Source organism: Engystomops pustulosus, chromosome 10 (assembly GCF_040894005.1).
Source record: "Engystomops pustulosus chromosome 10, aEngPut4.maternal, whole genome shotgun sequence".
In the NCBI taxonomy this organism is placed as follows: Eukaryota; Metazoa; Chordata; class Amphibia; order Anura; family Leptodactylidae; genus Engystomops; species Engystomops pustulosus.
Genome location: NC_092420.1, coordinates 80,460,936 through 80,482,383, shown reverse-complemented (window position 1 = coordinate 80,482,383; position 21,448 = coordinate 80,460,936). Strand labels below are relative to the sequence as shown.

The 21,448-nt window shown below is 40.8% G+C and overlaps 1 protein-coding gene across 11 annotated transcripts in view; it reads right to left on the bottom strand.

Moving 5' to 3' along the window:
* Positions 1-6,202: 6,202 nt before the first annotated feature.
* NEXN (nexilin F-actin binding protein) overlaps positions 6,203-21,448 on the bottom strand; it is a 35,621-nt gene continuing 20,375 nt past the window's right edge. For 5 of the 11 annotated variants that reach the window (XM_072128803.1, XM_072128799.1, XM_072128801.1 and 2 more), the window contains 9 exons: positions 21,202-21,381; positions 19,612-19,806; positions 17,356-17,550; positions 15,102-15,170; positions 11,927-12,124; positions 11,568-11,789; positions 10,119-10,304; positions 6,653-7,010; positions 6,203-6,567 (listed from right to left, as the gene is read on the bottom strand). In XM_072128803.1, the coding sequence (XP_071984904.1) occupies positions 6,554-6,567; positions 6,653-7,010; positions 10,119-10,304; positions 11,568-11,789; positions 11,927-12,124; positions 15,102-15,170; positions 17,356-17,550; positions 19,612-19,806; positions 21,202-21,381 (1,617 nt within the window). In that variant the 3' untranslated portion in view covers positions 6,203-6,553. Of the gene's footprint in view, positions 7,011-10,118; positions 10,305-11,567; positions 11,790-11,926; positions 12,125-15,101; positions 15,171-17,355; positions 17,551-19,611; positions 19,807-21,201; positions 21,382-21,448 lie in introns of all 11 variants that reach the window. The other 6 variants (XM_072128802.1, XM_072128806.1, XM_072128807.1 and 3 more) reach the window with 3 other exon arrangements.

Here is a 21,448-nt window from a genome sequence, read left to right as displayed (position 1 = left end):
AGTTGCATTAACCTGTTGTCCCATTATTTAAAGATTTGTGCTTTTCTATGCCAAAATCTACTCCAGCATTGGACTGAATGTTATGTTTGTTAGGGAGGTGTTTCTTTTTTTTTTTTGTTTTCCTTTTCAGACATTGTTCTTATTTCTGTAGTAAAGGCACATAATGTCCTGCTAGATTTCACTGCATTTGAAGCTCTTGACAGTACATGATGGCAGATATAATTATTTTTATGCAAATTGTTGAATGAGCCAAATATGATCTTGTTGTGTTTTTTTTCCGAAGATCATTTGTTTCGTAATTTCTGAAACAAAATGTAAAGTCCTGCATAATTCTGTACCACGTTAAAAAGAAAGTTTCAAAATCCTGCCTTCATTTTCACACACAGTGCTGAAGATGCTGCAAATGATAGCTCTTAATATCAGGTCCTGAGGTAGTTCCCACCCATAAGGAGGAATCCTTTCTGTGTATGCCATTGGTGAGCCGATGAGCATGGACCTAGAAGGGCTCATGTAGAAGGTAACACCGTAATAATGCATTATAGTGCAGACTGTTTTTCTGATCACTGTTGATGCTTTTTCAACTGATTTTATATTTTTGCCCTCAAAGTTATTACTTTTGTACAGCAGTGTCTGATGATTTTATGTAGATAGTTTGATTTTTAACATTTTCTGTAGTGCACTGAATTTGATTACATTGCTTTTACGGACAGGACAAACAAAAGTAATTTAGACTGACTGCTCTGTTTCTTGTGCTATCCGTATGAGTGTTAAGCCGAGGGAACGTTTAGGGGTAGGTTTATGTCTCAGTATTTAGTCTCCTGACATTAAGTAGCTGAAATGCTTTTTCTGCAAGTATTCCTGGTATGACGTTAGAATTGCATTTATACGACTTGTTCTGAATTTTAGTTTGCGTAAATGTCTGTCTTTTCTATAAAATGCACAGTAATTGAATGTGTTGTCTCCTCCTATGCAATAAAAGCTGCCCCGCTAGCTTTTCACTGACCTGTAACTCGCCAGTGCTAGTAGATATTTACCAGGAATGGCTGCCCTCTCGCTAAGGTAAACAAGATACTTAAAGTAATGACAATCTGTCCTAGAAAAGGGTCCTTAATATCATATTAAAGGGATTCTAGCGCTCCAACAGATCAGCTGATCATCCTGATGTTTGTTGTCGGCCTGCGCAATCAGTTCTTATTCCCGGCCGACCATTCAATTCAGCAAGTTGACGCCCCTAGCTACAGCTACCATTGGCCAAGTCCAGTTGCTAATGGCATCAATTTGCCAGATTGGATGGTCGGCCGGGAATGTGTCTGGATCGGATGGGCAGAACCCCAATGCAAACATTTTGGTCAGCTTGTCTCTACTGACTTTAAATATAAAGTAAAACTGGAAGCGACTAGTGGCGGAACTATGGCTCCTATTCACAACTATAGGGCTCGTCTGCAGTAACCTGGTCTGACCTCTGAGAACAGAACAGACAGCTCCATTCTCATTGGCTTTTGGTAACTGCTGGTCTGTGGGGTGTTTTATCTATTCAAATTTGGGACTCAACCTATTCTACCTATATACATAATATTTTGCCAGAATAAGTGTCCTGGAAAACCCTTAAAGCCCTTTAAATACTCGTTCAACCCTGAACAAAAGTTGTACCTACAATTTGCTTTGGGTGTTTAGGGTAAACTCTGCAGGAATAATTGCCATATGTGAGGTGTGCACCTTTTTAAGGGGGGTTGTAATGTCACAAATTTCTAGGAGCAATAAGGCTCAAGTTTAATCACTCGACATTTTTGCCTTTTAAGAGGACCAGAGTGTAATGGCTGAGCCCGAAGACTTAAATTTTATGCCTACAATAACTGCTACTAAATTTGGTCACACCCCATGTAGGAAAGTGAAACGTTGAGACTAACCTGCATTTACTTGTGTAATATATTGAAAGTTTAGATGGCTTTTTTCTTTTATGATTGATTACTTTGTTTTTAATCTGTTCAGCATCTGATCTTTTGGCTCTCGATTTATAGCTGTATTATATTTTGACTGTTTTCACTTACGATCATCTGCTCCATCCGCATTTATTCTTGGTTGCATTTCTGTCTCTTCAATGCATCATACTGCTATTTTGTGATAAATGTAAAGGGAATATTCTGCAAAAGTTATGTGCAGGTTTGTCATTCAGCTAATCCAGGTGTAGGTTCAATAGAAATGGCCAAAGTAAGGATTTCTTCTCCTCCTTCCTCCTGCATCCATTACTGGCATTGGCTCAGAGTGCATCCAACTGCAGTGGTGATTTAAAATTATTATAAAAGTCCCTGTGAAAACACCCTACGAGTTCAAGGTCGGCAGTAAGTCACCACATTGTGTGCTCCTTTCCATAATGGTAGGGTAAGAATTAGACATCTTGTCAGTAATGGCAAAGTTGTTTTTGTATACTTGTCAAGTTTTACCCTTGTACTCCTAGTGTGTAACATGTCTGATGTTGTGGGACATAGTCGCAAACTATTGGGAAACAAATGCTTAGATCCTTACTTTTCAGATAGACTTATTACAGGGTGTTCGTTTATTCAGCTACTACACACATGCTATTCCAAAGGCTCGGCGACTGACAGAAAAACAGACATATTTATTAGTTTCATTAACACAGCAATTCCTTGCTTGTACTCAACAGCACCAGATCAGTCACTACAATCTGCTAGTTTTGATCATAGTGCCAAGTTCATCAGATCAAAATCTCTTGTAGGCAACCAGACTTAGTCTTGGAACATCTACACTAAAGAAAGGTTTACTTAGCTTTTCTTCAGTGCTCGATTACTGTAGCTATGTTTTTTTTAAAGATCGTTTTTTTTTACTTTTCATATTAGTCCTTATTATGGCTGCAATATCTTAGTGCCTGTACTCATCAGCCGTAGGCAGCCACCAACATAGAAAGTGGAATCTGAAGTAGAACTCTTTTCTGTAGTTCATTGGGAATGATCGGTTCCTTCAGTTATTGGGAGCCTAAACCAGGAGAGGTCTGACACTCCGAACAAGTGCAAGTTTCTTGGGACTGTATAGAGATAAGGGTGTAATGGAAAGACTTGTGCCTGTTGTGAGTTCCACCACTCCTGGTTTTGGCTCACAATAAGGGTCCATGCACATGGCTGCTATAGACATCCATTGTGCACGGGAGGCCGCACCGGAATAGATGGTGCAGGTCCTACCCCTGAGGATTTGTCACATCCGCTCGGCTCCCTTCTTCCTTCAATCGGTTTGCAGCTCAGAGCACATGCTTGCTGATGTGGACTTGTGCATGGAGCCTAATTGATGCAAATTACATGAAGATGTAAACTTGGCAAGAGAGCTGTGTCCTTTCTTTTTGGCAGCTGCAAATGGCTGATGAGTTGAGGTGCAAGGTATCTGCCCTTACATCTAATATTGATATCATATCCTATTGATCAGTATCCCATAAAAACTGGTCAAAGCTAAAGTTGAGTAGGCTGTTCATTTTCTGTAGCAGAATGCTAACTATTTTGGGCAATGTGTCTCTTGGGTTTTCTTTCCATTAGTGAACTTATTTGACATTTTAATGTGATGATTCCTATTACTTTGGTTGATTTTTAGATTGCTTTTATTTTTCACCTGTACATTGGTTGTGTTAAATGAAATCTACCATTTTGATTTCATGCATTATGAGCCAAACCTACCATAAGACTGCTGTAGCTACACTGATGCAGCATCATATCTTGTTTAATCCCTGATCTTAGTGGTTTTGCTAAAAAAAACTATTATTCAAGACCTTGAGCAGTGCATACTTAATGTGAGAGAAGCGCTGAAGGAGCAACAGAGCCTCATTATCCTTAATGTTATAATTGTTTTTTCAGCAAAAACACTCAGCACAGTGATTAAACAAGAAATGTTTCTGCATCAGTGTAACTACAGCTTTCTCAAGGTGTTTGGTTCATAATGCATCAAATCAATTGGTAGATTTCCTTTAAGCATTTTCCTGTGTTCTGATGCTGTAATTTACTAACCCGGTAATGTATTCTAGTCTGACTTGCTAACACCTAATAGTATCATTTTTATGCGCGTATTTTACCATTGACAATAATGTGCTGTCATGTTAACAAGTTATACACACAAGATGCATATCTGACGCACAATGTTGCCACCGGATGATACTGGTCCAGGTATAAAGAAGACTCGAGCCAGTATCTTGTTAGAAATCCAGTGTCCTAGTCAGCAGTCGTATGGATTGAGGTAAATTGCACTGATGTGTAGTTGACACGTAAATGTTTTAACAAGTTTGTGCTCCAGTTTTTACTACAAAAGTTATTTTCGGAAGAAATAAACGACTGAAGTATTTTGATTTTCTTATATACCATAGAACTTTGTCTTTATGGCTATCCTCTAGTATAATTCAGTACTGGAATTGCCTGCAACTCTAGGCATCCTTCATAGCTGGATCAAGCAATTAGGACTTGTCTGGCCATCTATTGTGGTAAAAGATTATAGAGCATGAACTAAAGGTGTCCACCTTTAATAGTTAAAGGGCTTGTCAGGAGGTTGAAAAACTGTGCCACACCTGACCATGGTTTGTGCTGTTATTGCAGCTTAGCTCTATATAGAAATGGAGTGTAGATGGAATATCACACACTACCCATGGTCAGAAGAGCATCTGTTTTTGGAATAGAGCTGTGCCATGTTTTCCAACCTACAGACAACCCCTTTTAATAAAAATAATTTTGACCATAATGTATGATTGTAGGAAACTTAGTATGCAGATTTTTATCAATGACTGGGTTCTCATATGGTAGCAAAGGTATAAAATGTGTGTGGCCAACTCATTGTGTACGGTTAACATACTGTGTACGTGCAGACTTGTCAGGAGGCAATTTTCATATCAAAAATCTCAAATGAAACTAAATGTTTACATCTAAATCGTTGGTACATGGAAGGGAAGTTTTGAGGTCGCTTGACATCTGTTGGTCTTGGGGTCAAACCTGCATTTTTGGAATTCCACTATTAATGAAATATCAGTTCCGTCTGCTATCAATGGACTTTGAAAGGCATCTGTCAGTGTCTATAAATTCTTGCTCCAATAACAGAAGTAGTAGAGACAAAATTCAGAACAATCAAGTGTCCATTATTTCGGGCAGAAACGGAAGCCATAAGTCCATTGAAATCAATAGTCTTTCAGTCTTCGTTATTTTAGTTACAATAGTTCATACTTGTAGGTCTGAAAGCAGGTGTGAACTGGGCCTCGCTTTTTAACCTGTTGTAGGCCAAAAGCAAAGTGGCTTAACACAGAAGAGGTGTAAATCCTTCTGATAGCCCATTTATTCAGACTTTTTATGGCATGGGAGTGAATCAATAAGGCTTGGCAATAGATAAACCACTGGTAGGTGTCCATCAGCAATATAATATGTATGGAATATTTATCAAGGATCAGGGAGATTAACTCCAGCCTGATCTTTTAGCTCACCTTGAATCTCATCTGGGGAGATGCTCCATACACTTTGGCTTTTTCGTTCAACCAAATAGCTGCAGGATTTGGCCTACTTTATGTTATGTGTATGGAGGCTTTTACTCGAATAGCAACTATTTAGTCTAGTAACTATTTTAGTCTACTACAGATCTATAAATACACTTTGGTGTATGAAATACAGCCTTAGATCTCCTTAGAGGGGAGGGTTTGACTTTATAAATGGTGGCCACCAGCCACTTCCCGCATTAGCCTGTACATGTGGTTTGTAGCTTGCTGATTAATAGATTTCGCCTATCTCCCCCTCCCCTGTCTATCAATTGAAGGTATAATGTTCTGGATAGCAACTTTTAAGATCATTTTTCTGTTCTACAAATGACTTTTGTGCATTTCACAAAGTTGAGGTTTAACCTGTATTAGGATTGTACTGAAACGCATAGGACTAGTAGCTAGGAAATTAACTTGCAGACAGTTCTTGGCTATCATTATAAATGTCTATATTTGGCAATGTTTGGCCTTTTTTTTTTTTTTTCCCATCACTCTATGAAGTTAAGTCTAAGTCATTCTTGAAAGAATTTTGAGCAGCTTTATTTGTTGCAAATGTGCATGTATCACTGGCAAATGTACCCATCTCTGCTGTATGTCATTGTACTCAATAAAGTTTGTCACTTGCAGAATTTGACTCCTTTCTTATGTGTTGTTGGGATACATTTTTGTGTGGTCTCTTACTACACTTAAATTGAATACTTCAGGTTAAACAAATTCTTTATTAGCAAATTGGTTCAAAATACTTAGTTGGCACAAGTTACATCACAAACAAAATAGATATCATAGAAAAGTCAGGTTGGTGACCTACAAAGGCAATTTAATACACTATAAAATTCTGCTGTTCTTTACATTGTGCAGGATGTCTCCTTCCCGTTACAGCCCTGGCATCAGCGTTCAGCCTCTAGTCTCAGCTGCAGCAGTGCATGCAATGTAACGCCAGCACTACAGGAATGGCAGATTAATGCACAGGCGCTTTCTTGTCTCTTGGCCCACTGAAGGAAGACTGGTTGCAGTGAGGGTCAGAAGGAAGTCTCCAGTTAAAGCAGGATGTTAATAGTCATCAGCTAGAGCGAGAGAAGAGAGCAGAGTAAGAGAGAAGCCCGTGGGTTAGAAAATCATGCAATGAATTTGTAAAGCACTAGCTCTTACTTTCAATGCTGAGGATGCAACTGCTGGCGGCGGTGCCCCTGCTGTTCACTACTTTACACATATATTCCCCCTCGTCTTCTGGAAAGGTTTCAGGTAGGTAAAGACAATATGTTTCTCCCCTCTCTATATACTGATAGTCTTCAGAGTCCTGCAGCATTTCCCCTTCAAACCACCATGTTACTTCTGGCTTGGGCTCTCCAATAACCTTTACGGTAAACCTCACAGGTTCTCCATCTACTACAGACATATTCTTTAAGGGTTTCTTAAACCAAGGGGCTCCGGATCGAGCAAGTTCTTCATCTTCATATTGGGAACCATTGACACTTGCTGCCTCATCCTCCTCGTCGTCGTCCCTTTTCTAAGAGAAAAGATGCAGGTTTTTCATTTAGCTCTTTGCTTGACTGCACATGATAAAGCATTTGAATATCTTGCTTCATAAAGAACTTGGGGGTTGTCCATTTTAAGAAAATTGAGATTTTTTGTAAGAAAAAGTTATACAATTTGCCTAGACTTGGACTGCTATAGAAAACTTCTGTTTACTTCCAGTGGATAGAAATCTGTCCATGGTCTGATGGACCCACAGGAGCTGTTATCACAGAGAATCAGAGCTGTGGGATAACAGCTTGTGCACCTGCCATTCTATCACATGAGATAGACCTAGACAGATCCACTGGAAGTAAACAGACGCTTTCTATAGCAGGACAGCAAGCAGATCTACAAAACCATCTGGAATTGACACAAAGTATATTGGCAAAATGTAACTTTGCTGAAAGTGAACAACCCCTTTAATCCTGACTAGACTTTAATTAAATAATGCCGCTGTGAACTGGCCATTACCGTATTTTTGGCCTATAAGGTGCACCTCTAATAAATGCCTGAAAAGACATCTAGGTTCATGTATAAGGCGCTGGATCAAATGCAGTACCTAAAAATGTCCAGCAGGTGGCAGACCTGTGCACAGTTCAAGCCAGCTACACTTCCCAGGAAACTTGTCTTCAGCGTGTCAGAGAGCTCCGATCTCAGAGGTGGGGGGTGATGCAGCAGGGGTTAAGCGGTCTCCCTCTGCCCCTTCTCCTTCCCTCCTCAGGCAGGGGGTTATTCCTGTGGGGTTCCCTGTGGCTCCTTCTCTTTCCCCTGTTACAGGGCTGGCAGGTATGGGGGATTGTTTACTGATGATGATGATTGCCTCGTGGTTGGCACTATGGCAGCACCGGTCTCTGTGCTAGGGGAGGGCAGGATGGGCACAATGTTAGTTGTGGTGCCAGGGCACTTCAGGAGCTAGGGACCCTGTATGCTGTGTGGGAAGGTGCAGGAGATTTCTGGGGATGGAGCTATTAAACACTGGTAAATGTACAGTACATCTTGTCTGTAGTACATTTCTGTAGAAGTTCATATATAAGGCACACTGGCCTATAAGGCGCACCTTTTGATTTCTGAGAAAATTAAAGGATAGGCCAAAAAATACGGTACTGTGTTAATCATGGGCAATATTTCTGTATGGGAGGAGTTGATAATTAGCCTGCAGTTATATCTGAGGGGGCAGAGCACTACAGGAGAATGTAAAGGTACATTTCATTAATGAAGCATATTAGAAAGGTGATTTTCTACCGTTCTAGGCATTTAGGCCCTTTTCTCACTACCGTATTTCATGTGCGAGTTCTGTGTGTATTTGATGTGCAGCACTCATTGCTTGCTGTCCCATTGTAGTCAAGGGGCTTGTTCCTATTGGCATTAAAAATGCACTGAACGAGTATGGAGATGCATGCATCTTGGAGTGCAATGCGTTTTCACATTGTAAAAACTGAACTTTATTAAACTGATAAAATGTCAATTTTTTACGCTCAAACTCTGCAACGCAAGTGTGAAAAGGAAACTAAAGTAGTTCTAAGACAGATACAAGGCACCAGCTCAGGGTGAGCTGGCACTGGAGCATATTTTCATTAGTAGAACAAACCCCCCTATGCCGTGCCATAGTGGTGCGTCGAGACAAATTTTAATATCTTATAAATTGGCGATAGGGGGTTTATTCTACTAATGAGCTGGTGCCATGTATATGTGTCTTAGAACTACCACTTTTAAGTGGTAGGGGTCCTTTAACCTCCATGAGGCCATAAAGCGCTATATATATATATTCATATTCTTGTTTGCATTGTCCACTTTAAATGGTCTCCTGAGCTGTGGTACCCAATATCACACTTTTTCCAAAAAAAAAAAAGCCCATATATATTTACAAAATTTTAGACATCTATTGCTTAAAGTTTCGGTAAACAAAGTAATTTCTAAATCTGCCCTTGGTGATGTCACACAGGTGCATGAACCATTTTCACACAGAATAATCAGAAGTGTGGTAGAATGGCTCATGCACCTGCGTGTCCATCACATGACCATGGACAGATCTACACTCACCGGCCACTTTATTAGGTACACCATGCTAGTAACGGGTTGGACCCCCTTTTGCCTTCAGAACTGCCTCAATTCTTCGTGGCATAGATTCAACAAGGTGCTGGAAGCTCCTCAGAGATTTCGGTCCATATTGACATGATGGCATCACACAGTTGCCGCAGATTTGTCGGCTGCACATCCATGATGCGAATCTCCCGTTCCACCACATCCCAAAGATGCTCTATTGGATTGAGATCTGGTGAACTGCCGCTCACTGGATGTTTTTTCTTTTTCGGACCATTCTCTGTAAACCCTAGAGATGGTTGTGCGTGAAAATCCCAGTAGATCAGCAGTTTCTGAAATACTCAGACCAGCCCTTCTGGCACCAACAACCATGCCACGTTCAAAGGCCTCAAATCACCTTTCTTCCCCTTACTGATGCTCGGTTAGAACTGCAGGAGATTGTCTTGACCATGTCTACATGCCTAAATGCACTGAGTTGCAGCCATGTGATTGGCTGATTAGAAATTAAGTGTTAACGAGCAGTTGGACAGGTGTACCTAATAAAGTGGCCGGTGAGTGTATATCTACTGGATGTAATCACAAGCTTTCTACAGCAAGCAGAGATCTAGAAAACTGAGGAAATGATATAGAAAGGATGTGGGGAAAATTACTATAACAAACTATATCAATTATTTGCTGAAAGTGGACAATACCTGTTGCTTTGGATACTTTCTTGCCCTAGTAATGATTCCAATGCCAAATTACATCATGCATTGGGTCCCTAACCGAAACCTCTGGAATTGGATCTATAACCAATCTTTAAAGAACATTACCAGCAGGATGAAGGATTGTAAACCAGGCACATTGACATACTGGTGTGTGCCCCCTCTGGTAGAATCTGCTCTTCTCTTAGCTACTTATTCCCTGGTTTTTGAAATTATGCAAATGAGCCTGAGGGGCTCTGGGATACATAGATATTAATGGAGCTTTGAGCCGCTCAGGCTCATTTGCATAGTTTTTAAAGCATTATTTCCCTTGGTTTACAATCCTTCCATCCTGGTGGTATCTTAGGTCTTGGTACCTTCTGTAAAGCTGCATCAATTTCCTTCTGTTCAAACTGCATCCTTTGGAGTTTCTGCTCCTCGATTCTCCTCTGCTCTTCCTCTTCGCGGGCTCTTGCCATCTGTTCAAATCGAGCCTTCATATTGACCTTGTGTGAGAAGGGAGCGTGGCTTCTGACTACAGGTCGCACATCAACCTCGTCTTCCTGCAACAGGTAAGAGAATATGTAATGGCCGCTCTCCAGCATATTGATAGTCTGGGTTCACTGAAACTAGAATACAGGCCGTCCCCTACTTAAGAACACCTGATTTACAGACGACCCCTAGTTACAAACGGACCTCTGGATGTTTGTAATTTACTGTACTTTAGTCCTAGGCTACAATAATCAGCTGTAACAGTTATCACAGGTTTCTAGAATGACACTTTATTATTAATCCTGGTTCTTATGGCAACACAACATTTTTAAAATCCAATCGTCAGAGAGACCAAAAAAGTTCTGGCTGGGATTACAATTATAAAATATACAATTCCGACTTACATACAAATTCAACTTAAGAACAAACCTACAGAACCTATCTTGTACGTAACCCGGGGACTGCCTGTAATCAGTAGTGCATTACCGCGGAATCTGCTACTAGCGGTATATAATGGGCACTATAGATACATTTTTAAAAGAACACTTACTCATAGATCTGAGGAAGGAGTGAGAGAGCAGGGGGTTGGGTGAGGCATGTCCTTCTTGTAACAGCCTTTGAAGCTATAGCATTGAGGGTGCGTTCACACGTTGCAGTTAAAACTGCATCGCAATCAGCTTTGAGGTGGTTTTTGGTGCAGTTTTGTCAATTGAACAGGTGAAAGACATGAACTGAACGAGCGAATTTGATTTTGAAGGGGAACATTGCTCAACAAATGTCATGCACCCGTTCAGTTCATGTCTTTCACCTGTTCAATTGACAAAACTGCACCTAAAACCACCTCAAAGCTGATTGCGATGCAGTTTTAACTGCAACGTGTGAACACACCCTGAGGGGCTTTAGAAACGCCCCATTAGCATAATTATAAAAGTTGATTGAGGCCATGGATAACAAATATAAGGAGATTACCATGGTCACGGTGCCTGGATCTATGAGTAATGCTCCTAGTTTATCATACCTCCTCTTAATGGTTGATTTCCTTTAACAAAACCTACCTTTATCTACAATTTATTTGTTTGCATATCTAAAAATTGTAGATGTTGGGGAAGGCGTGGGCCCATTGGATCTTAAAATGTTCATTCCTATGTTCTCACTGCAGATAATTTTCCTCCACGTGTCTGATAATAGTTTACTACCCTTTCCTCATTCAAAACATGTGCAAGCGTAACTCAGCCGAGTTTCTGTGGTTCGGATTAGGCACATGGGTAGATGGTCTACGATGTAAACGGTGCAGTACTATAGACGAATCAGTCAGTACATAGAGAAGATCTAACCTCCTGGAAATGTTCTGCCTCTCGCTCCTTCAGCTCTTCATCCATGGCTTTTCTCCGTAACCTCTCCTCCTCTACTTTCCTCTGTATCTCCTCCTCAGATAGTTTTCCGATTTTCTCAAATTTACTTTTCAAGTTTTTGGCTTGGATGGATCCTGTCCGTTTCAATTTGATCAGCTCTTCATACTCTCTGCTTAAAACCTCATAGCTTTCGTTTATTTCTTCCTGCTCCAAAGGGGAAAAAAACAATGTTATTAGTTTGAGTAACTTGGATTATTCCCTATTTAGGAAAATTTCCCTATTCTAAAACATCAGATGAGTTAGAAACTCTCTACGGAGAAGTTGGTAAGTAAATCTCCCACCTCTCCCATTTCTTGTCGTAACTGAGCGAATTCTTGTTTCTCGAGTTCCAGCTTTTGTTTTCTCTCTTCTTCTTTTAATCTCTTCTCTTCCTCCTTCTTCTGTTTAAGGCGTTCTTCAAAATTGATTTCCAGTTTGCCCGGAGCAAGAGACTCCTGAGAAGTTTGTTTACTTAGCGTCAGACCTTCATCATCTGGTTCCTGATGAGTCAAAAACAAAACTTTTCACATATATTGGAGACGGAAGGATATACAGGCGGTCCCCTACTTAAGAACACTCGACTTACATACGACCCTTAGTTGCAAACGGACCTCTGGATATTGGTAATTTATTGTACTTTAGTCCTAGGCTACAATAAACAGCTATAACAGATATCACAGGCGTCTGTAATGAAGCTTTATTGTTAATCCTGGTTCTTATGACAACCCAACATTTTTAAAATCCAATTGTCAAAGAGACCAAAAAAGTTCTGGCTGGGATTACAATGATAAAATATACAGTTCCGACTTACATACAAATTCAACTTAAGAACAAACCTACAGACCCTATCTTGTATGTAACCCGGGGACTTCCTGTATCGTAGCGGCACCGTGGTTAGGCCGGCCCTGAAGACATCATTGGTATTTATTGCATAGAGCAGAAAGATTATATAGTATATAAATATTACTGAGAAGGATTGGATAAATGAGATGCGTTATCCCCAGCTATGCAGTGAGAGAATAACACAAAGGTAACATCTGACCCTGTTAGGAAATTCCCCATTTAGAAGCAAATATAAAGAATTCAACCAAAGATCTAACGTCCCCTTATAGCAAGTAAAAGTGGGTGTTGAACCACAAGTACCCAAACTAGAACAGGGGTCATTACCCCTAAATCATTGAGAGGGGCATGACCTTTGACAGTCATAGCTAGCCAAGTACTACGCTTAGTAATCCCATAGTAAGTGAATAAAGCAAAGGTGTGTTATTCCTGCCACTTGATGGAACAAGACCCTGATTCTCGCCTTCCGTGGGAGTAACAGTGCAGGAATATGTGGAAATAATATTGAAGCAACCAATTTTGATCATTAACATCCCAGCATTCCTTGCATTTTTTTTTAACTTGGTTTTTGCCCTGTATTGTAATGCAAACAACGTATCAGTGACCCGTGTGTCAATGGCGTGTAGAGTCCGCTCAAACACCTATGACCAAAATAAAGTCCCACCAAGTCAGCTAACAAACTGCGCTATGAAAACCAAGGCTGTGTGTACAGTATGAGTATTGTAGACTTGTACCACGTGAGCTTTAGAGAGCAGAAGAAGGACCAATGAATTCTCATACAGGAGAGTGAAGAAATCGGGCGATACCTTTTTGAGTAGAGTATATTTGATGGTGAGTGTTTTGAGAATACTATTTCTTATCATCACGACAAAGAGATCTCGTATTCTCAAAAGCCCACTATCAAATATACTGGGCCGCAAAAGGTATCGCCTCATTTCTTCACTCTCCTATATGAGAATGTATGTGTCCGTTAAATTAACAGTAAAGTAAAACACGGTTTCTGATGCTGTAAAGGGGTCGTCCCAACACAGCTTCCAGTCCACAATGCATTATCAGAAAGCCTTAGGCTACCTGCACACAAACAAGGGTAAAATTGACTTAAAAATGGACATTAACCTCCACGTCAAATGGACTAGTAAGAAGGGGGCTTGCCCAGCGTCAGAGTGGGCCGGCTCTGGGTGTTCACACTACGCACCTGTGCATCTGAATAGACCTGGCATAGCCCTGTATGTCAGCACAGCCAGACACCGGATATATCAGGCCTCGTTATGTGTCTGGAGGGGCCGGGTTTTCATCATACGCTGCTGCACTATACACTAACGTATGATAAACTCCACCTTATGAGCGATCCATGAAAAACCGTTCTGACTATAACATGTGGATTGGTCGTATGGTGTGTTAAAATAACGTCTGTGGGTACTGAACCATTAAATAATGTAGTGCAGCCGTGACACGGACGTTTTTGCGCTGCCGCACTAGGCCTTAGAGAGTCCTCAGATACCTGACACTTATCCCATAGGCCAGTGATGGCGAATCATTTAGAGTGCCAAAACTACAGCCAAAAATTTATTTATCACAAAGTACCTACACTGCAATTTAGCCAGCAGCTTATGGCTCCCTGCTCTGCCACAGGTTTTAATCGTATTGGCATCTTGAGGACACCAATACAGTTGAAAGAAGGAAGGGAAATTCAGGTGATCGTTGTAGCTTCCTTCCCTTGAACAGGCAGGATAATCCAGCCCTGTACACACTTCTGCCGTCCCATGAAGGGCTACCCAAGACTGCAAGAGTTGGGCTTGTATGGTAAACTCTGTGCTGGGGCCAACAGCCTGGGTGCCCACAGAGATGCCTCTGACTGGCACCCGTGCCATAGGTTCGCCACCACTGACGTAGGCTGTGAAGGGACAATAGCTTTCAAGGCAGTTGTAAAAGCAGAAATAAAGAAAAGGAAGAGGAAATAACAAATTTGAAGCTCCCTTAGGCCCGTTACCCATTGTCTGTGTGTCACAGGGCTTTTCCCACAAAAAAAATTAAGCCTAACTTGCTTACCGTTAGGGGTCTCAGTGATAGGACCAAACATCACTAGAATTAAGGGGTACTCTTGTCGCTCCCCAATATGACTGGTGCAGCCAGTCGCGCATCTCTTTGGCTGTCCCATTCATCTCTATGGAGCTGACGGAGATTGATACCCATCACTGAGACCTCCCAACAATCAGTAAGTGAGGGCCTACCCTATCAGCAGGATGGGGCCTAACTAGTCTAGTGTGAAAACCCCTTTAATGATCTTTACCCAAATTTGCTGGACTGAACTCAGCTTGTAAGGTTCAGTTCAGATGATTGGGGCTCAGGCCATTAAACCGGACAATACACAGATAAGTTATACACAGAGGACTTGTCTGTGTGATATGGCCGCTCCTCCTCCTTGTCCTGTGTCCTGACAGCCAACCTTGTTATAAGGACATTTTCTGGATCCAAAATACTGTTTGGTTTTTCTAGTTTTAGTACTTTGTAATACAAGGTTTTTGCAAAGGCAAAATGAGTTTGTCAATTTTTAGTGCATTTTATATGTTAATAAGGTAATGTCGATTAGTGAGTTGTTAATGGAAGAAATTGACCTTGGTTGAACTTAGATCTTACTTTGCATGCGTCACAACTGTCCAGGTGAGAACTTTCCATATCCTGAAGAATATTATCTTGGCCTGGGCTCTTTAAAAATAATTTGGAAATTGGTTGTATGGACAATAAAACAACATGCCTGAGACCTGCCATGGCAGAACTCTACAGTAGTACATCTCCAAATTCTTTACTCTGTGGCGTAGTTTCATGGTAGACAACAAAAGACACATGGCTGATTGGCGGAGGGGTACCAGGAGTTTGACCCAAACAACCCTTCCCCTATAAGCTTGATATAGGCAATGAACTAAATTATACAATACAAGAATAAGTCATCTTCAACTTTTACTTTCAGTTTTGGAGGAGCTCCTATGTATTTGTTCTCCTGGAATCCTTAAAGGGAACCTGTCACCATATTTTAAGCCATTATGAAAAGTCCTTTCTAGTATCCCCTTTTTTATGTGAAATATCAATGTTTACTTATAAAAAAAAAAAAAAAGCAACCTCCTCCAAAATAGTGTGACAATGAGGTGAGAAGAGTTCAAAATGTCTGGAATGAGAAAAGTTTAGTGACTGCGGGGATAGTCACTTCAATCGCTTGTATCTTCGGTTCTGTAGCACCTAGAAACATGCTGCTGGTGCCATATTAAAGAAAAAGAATCTCATCTTTAAAATGACATCAAACTTATGTTTCTGTGATCTACAGTGACGCTCCCCCTGCATCTTCTAAACTTTGACTCATCTTAGGCAAAATATATCTCTGCTCATTTTAACATGACTTTTTTTTTTTAACCCCTTAACGACTTGGCCTTTTTTAGTTTTTTCACTTCCATTTTTCACTCACCACCTTCAAAAATCTATAACTTTTTTATTTTTCCACATAAAGAGCTCTGTGACGGCTTATTTTCTGCGTAACAAATTGCACTTCGTAGTGACGGTATTTAATATTCCTTGCTGTGTACCAAGGTTTATCGAGGTGGTAAGGGTACTGTATCATTCCCCGAAGGCCAGGGTTAGGGTGGGGGGAAGTAACTCATCTTGTTTCTCTCTGACCAGAGGTACTCGGCAGGGGTGTCCCCTCTCCCCGCTTCTCTTCGCATTATATAAAGAACCGTTGGCGATTAAAATAAGAGAAACGAAGGATATTCAGGGATGCGGGAGCGTCGGGGAGAGGGATAAGATATCCCTGTACGCAGATGATATTCTGTTTACATTGCGGAACTCGGAGGAAGGGATCCCTAGAGTGATCAAAGAAGTGGAGGAGTTCGGACGGCAATGTGATGCAATTATAACTGCAACGTGTGACTTCATCCTTGTGTGTGTCCCCTATGGCAGGATCTGCTCTTTTAGTTTCCTATGCCCTGTTTTTTTTTTTTTTTACAAAAATAGACTTTTAAAATTATGCAAATGATCCTGAGGCTTATCCCTTATCCTGATCCCTATAGGCTTATTTGCATCATTTTTAAAGCCTTTTTCTCTTAAAAACAAGGACATAAAGAAAGTTTAAAGAAGAGCACATGCTGCCAGAGAGGACACACACCAGTATGTCAGTGTGACTGGTTTACAATCCTTCATCCTGGTGGTAGATGTCCTTTAAGCTTCTTAATTCCTTAGAGACGTGACCCTTTTTCGTTTTTGCATTTTCATTTTTCACTCCCTACCTTCAAAAATCTGTAGCTTTTTTATTTTTCCATGTACAGAGCTCAGTTTGGGCTTGTTTTCTGCGTAACAAATTGAACTTCATAGTTAACGGTAAGTTAGGTGCCGCGGTCGGTGCCAGCACCGACCGCGGCAGTGACAGGCGGGTGTTGGCTGTTTTATACAGCCGTTACCCACTGTGTATGGAGAGAGCTCAGCGCGATATAGTTCGTCCTCGGTCAGCAAGGTGTTAAGCCAGGGATTTAAAAAATGAAAAAATAAAAGCCTTTAAAATTATGCAAATGAACCTGAGGGACTTCGGGCTTCCTTGGTTGTTAAGAGCCCCTCAGGTTAATTTGCATTATTTTTAAAACCTTTTTTTCATAAAAACAAGGGCATAAGAAGCATAAAGAAGAACCAGAGGAGACACACTCCAGCATGTAAGTTTGATTGGTTTACAATCCTTCATCCTGGTGGTAGATTCCTTTAATGGTGCAAAATCTGGGGACAGGTTCCTTTTAAGTAGATTTCACCTTGACAAACTAGAAGGCATAAGACAGATCTTCATATGAAGTTATTCTATCATTCTATAGGTGATTCCAGTATAAATTGCATTGTATATAGAGGGTGTGAAACGTACCATGCTTTTTCTAGCCTCTGCAAACTGCTTCCTCTCCTCTTCCAACCTCCTCCGCGCCTCCTCCTCTGCTCTCCTGTGCTCTGCCTCTCGTCTCTGTTTTTCCAGTTCTTCAAAGCTTAATTTCAGTTTTCCAGGAGAAGCGTATTCTTTTTGGAGTTCAAATGCGTGTTCATCCTCATCTTCGTCTTTGGAGGCCTACATTGCAAAAGTAAAGATCTTAGAACCTCTATGTATCCATTTTTAGACCCTGTGAACCGCCCGTCCTTGTGCACTGCAGTAATAGTAATGTGGAAACACTGGTTACGTTAGCCATGAGAAAATACAAGAAATGGAGATCAAATACTGAATACTTATTATATTATTATTTATATTGCACAGACATGGGGGGATCCACACACATCAGTCCCTGATCCCAGTTGGGGCTTACAGTCTAGTTTCCCTCTTGGACATACACACATTTCAGCAGATGCCAGTTAATCTATTTTGATGGAATGTGAAGAAATCCAGAGAAAACCAGGAGCTCATGCAATCACAAGGAAGACATGCATACATTCCTACGGATACGTCACAAATAGTTTAAGGGCGGGAAACCCCTTTAAAGTTAGAGGTGTGTGAAACGCAGGGCAATTGGGTAAATCCCATTGATATCATTGGCTTTGGTGGCTCAGCAATTTGCTCACAATATCTTGAAAACTTCAGGTGGTTTCGGGATCTTCGGTATTTTGTAATAAAAAATATATATTTTTTAAATGTATATATTTCATTTATTAACCCTTTGCAGCCTTTATTTACTTTGTTTCCCTTTTTTTTTTACTCTCCTTTAAAATTCCATAACTTTTTTTTTTCTTTTTACAGGTGCAGAGTGGTATAAGGGCTTGTTTTCTGAGTAATAAATTGTACTGTAAGTACAGTACAGTATTTTATATTTGATGCTGTGTAAAGCTGCAAAAAGATGGCAGATACCAGGTTTCATTAGATTTTTTAAAAAAAATTTGTGGTGTGAGATGACATTTTCATTGCCAACATTTTGGGGACTGTAATTTTTTATGTGTTGCAAAATGGCGTAAATGTAACATTTGCCTGTTTTTTTCCTGGGGTTTCTCCACTGGGAATGATTGTTTTTATTTTTTAATTGAGAAGGGCTTGTAGGATGCAACAATAACGAACACATTAATGATTTTTTTTTAATTTATTTCTAATTCTTATCTAGGGGTTATTTGGGGTTTTTAGGGGTTTTTGTTCTTTTTTTACTGTTTAATATGCCCTCTAGGGTACTTGAACCTTAGGGGGCCTGATCTCTTATGACTCTTAATATATAAATATTGCTGATCTGTACCGGCGTGCCATAGATTGTTACAGATCTGTCTAAATAAGAGCCCCTGGATTCTCACATAGACATGGTGATGGATCCCCCCCCCCCCCCATAGACATCACAAGGGGCAATGATCAATGGCAAGGTGTTAAAATACTTGTATTGGTATCATGTAAAATGTTTGTATTTATGTACACCTACTTTTCATTTAAAGGGAACTTGTCACCAGGTTTTCACGCCACTAAACTAACAACACCATCAAGTAGGGTATGAATTATGCCATTTAGCAATCCCTCTTTTTTGGTAACAATTGAAAAAGTACTTTAAATAATTTTATGTAAATCTATTTGTGAACATAGGTCAGGGAAGAAACTCCTTATAAAGAATTTGCCTTTGAAGACCAGTGTTCAAGGATTGTAAACCAAGCATATGGACATGCAGGTGTGTGCCCCCTCTGGCAGTATCTGCTATTCCTTAAGCTTGTTATGCCCTGGTTTTTAAGAAAAAACAGCTTTAAAAATTATGCAAATGACCCATAGGGGCTCCTTGCTCCACCTATGGAGCCTGGAGCCCCTCAGGCTCATTCACATAATTTTAAAAGCTTTTATTTGTAAATACAAGTTCACAAGAAGCAAAAGAAGATTGGATGCTGCCAGAGGGGGCGCACACCAGTGTGTCTGTGTGCTTGGTTTACAATCCTTCTTCCTGGTGGTAGATGTCCCTTAAAGGCCTTGCATGCTCCAATGGGGACTCTGGGTAGAAGATAATCTAATACGTTTTTCTGGATGGGATAAGGAAAACTTTACATTGAAAGGCAGCCCCCTATATATGTTAGCATACCATAGTGCACTATTCCATCAGCTAAACAAGGTGGAGGTGTTGGATGGTGACTACATCCAGGAGACTCATGCAGGATGGGGAAACATATAGGGGCACTACACTACCATGCTCTTTCTGGCTTCTGCAAATGCTCTTTTCTCTTCTTCTATCCTCCTCCTCGCTTCCTCCTCCGCTCTCATCCTCTCCTCCTCTTTTCTCTGTTTTTCTAACTCCTCAAAGCTCAACTTCAGTTTGCCGGGACGTAAGTCTTCTTTGTGTGCATTGAGGCTCCTCTCGTCTTCATCATCATCATTATTGACCTTTAGGAAATAGATGCTGAGAAGTTACATTTCTTCATCTCTTGATAGATATTGCTGTTAAGTGACTTCTTGGAAATCAAAATCAAATAGTTGGAAATCAAATAGTTTCTCAGTGTTAGTGGCAAAATAAGGATTGTTCTTACAATTCATGCAAATGCTACCCCTTACTGGGGTTATAAACAGGAGTGGAAATACATTGGGTATCAGTTTAGGAAGGCTGGTGGTAAGGAGTGTCATAATACTAAGTAATACAACTCTGCATTTACTTGTGTAGTGTATCAGAGGTGCATATAAATTAGATTTTCACATATAATAGACAAACTATTTAGCTCACATAGCAGTCTATTACACCAGTTCTCAGTGCAGTGAGCATGCCATGTCTCACCCGACAGTGACTGTGCTACAAAATATAACCCAGGGGAGGGGCTAAGGAGTGCTCACTCACAACCTTTTCCACCCACCCGTGTTATTCGCCTAGGTTACATACCCGGGTGAAGCACTGTCTTGTGCATGAGGCCTTAGAGTGTCAGCCCTTAGGGACTCCTTTCATCGTACATTACTATGATGCAAGGACTCACATCCACTGCGCTGTGCTCAATCCAAGAAATTTGACAATACTCCGGTCACGGGCAACCTTAAATTGTGCTTTGCGCTCAGCAGAGGCATCTCTGGCAGTGATGGCAAACCTTTTAGAGACCGAGTGCCAAAACTTCAACAAAGACACGCTTATTTATCGCAAAGTGCCAACACAGAAATTAATTTGTGATTTATACACCCTTCTCTGTTACAGTTTTCATTAATACCAGCACCTAAGGACACCAATAAAGCAGAAAATAGTCCCAGGTAGAGCTGTCACTTAAAATACCTCTGTGCACAGCAAGTCCTGGGCTGTCTGGGACTGCAGGAAGATACCTGGAGTCCTCTCTGGTGATGGCCTGAGTGCCCACAGAAAGGGCTCTGAGTGCCACCTCTGGCACCAGTGCCATAGGTTAGCCATCACTGTCTTATGGTATACAAATGAGTCCAAAAAAACATTGCCTGGCCTATGAAGTCCTCTCACTTTGTACACAGGGCAACTAGTACACGGGGAGTAGCTATGTCTATAGATGCTGATAAATATAGAAGATTCTGATTCGGAACTCTATCTATCCCTACAACATAGGAGAGTTTGCAGAAGATAGAGCAGTTCCCCTTATCTATCCTAGGAAATGGGATTCTGCTCAGCACATGGTTTTTGGTGATTATCTGGTATCAATATCAAGACGCATTCCATCATGTCTTAATGAAACTGATCGGACATAGTGGAGAACAAGTGCTGTGACGTGAAATAAATCTGATAAAAATGTCGACTACTATCTGTGGTCAGTAAGGGAGGGGAGGACACCGAACTATTACCATGTGTTGCCTGGCTTCCTCAAAGGCTCGTCTTTCTGTCTCTAACCGTTGGCGAGCCTCCTCTTCCGCCAGCTTCTTCTGTTGCTCTTGCCTCTGTTTCTCAAGCTCTTCGAAGGTTAATTTTAGTTTTCCAGGAGTCACTTGCTCCTTGCTCTTCTTGTCCAGAGTCTCTGTTTCATCCTTAGAAAATAAGATGTGTAGGCAGATGGTATTTATAATTATATATATCATTATTACCCAAATTCTT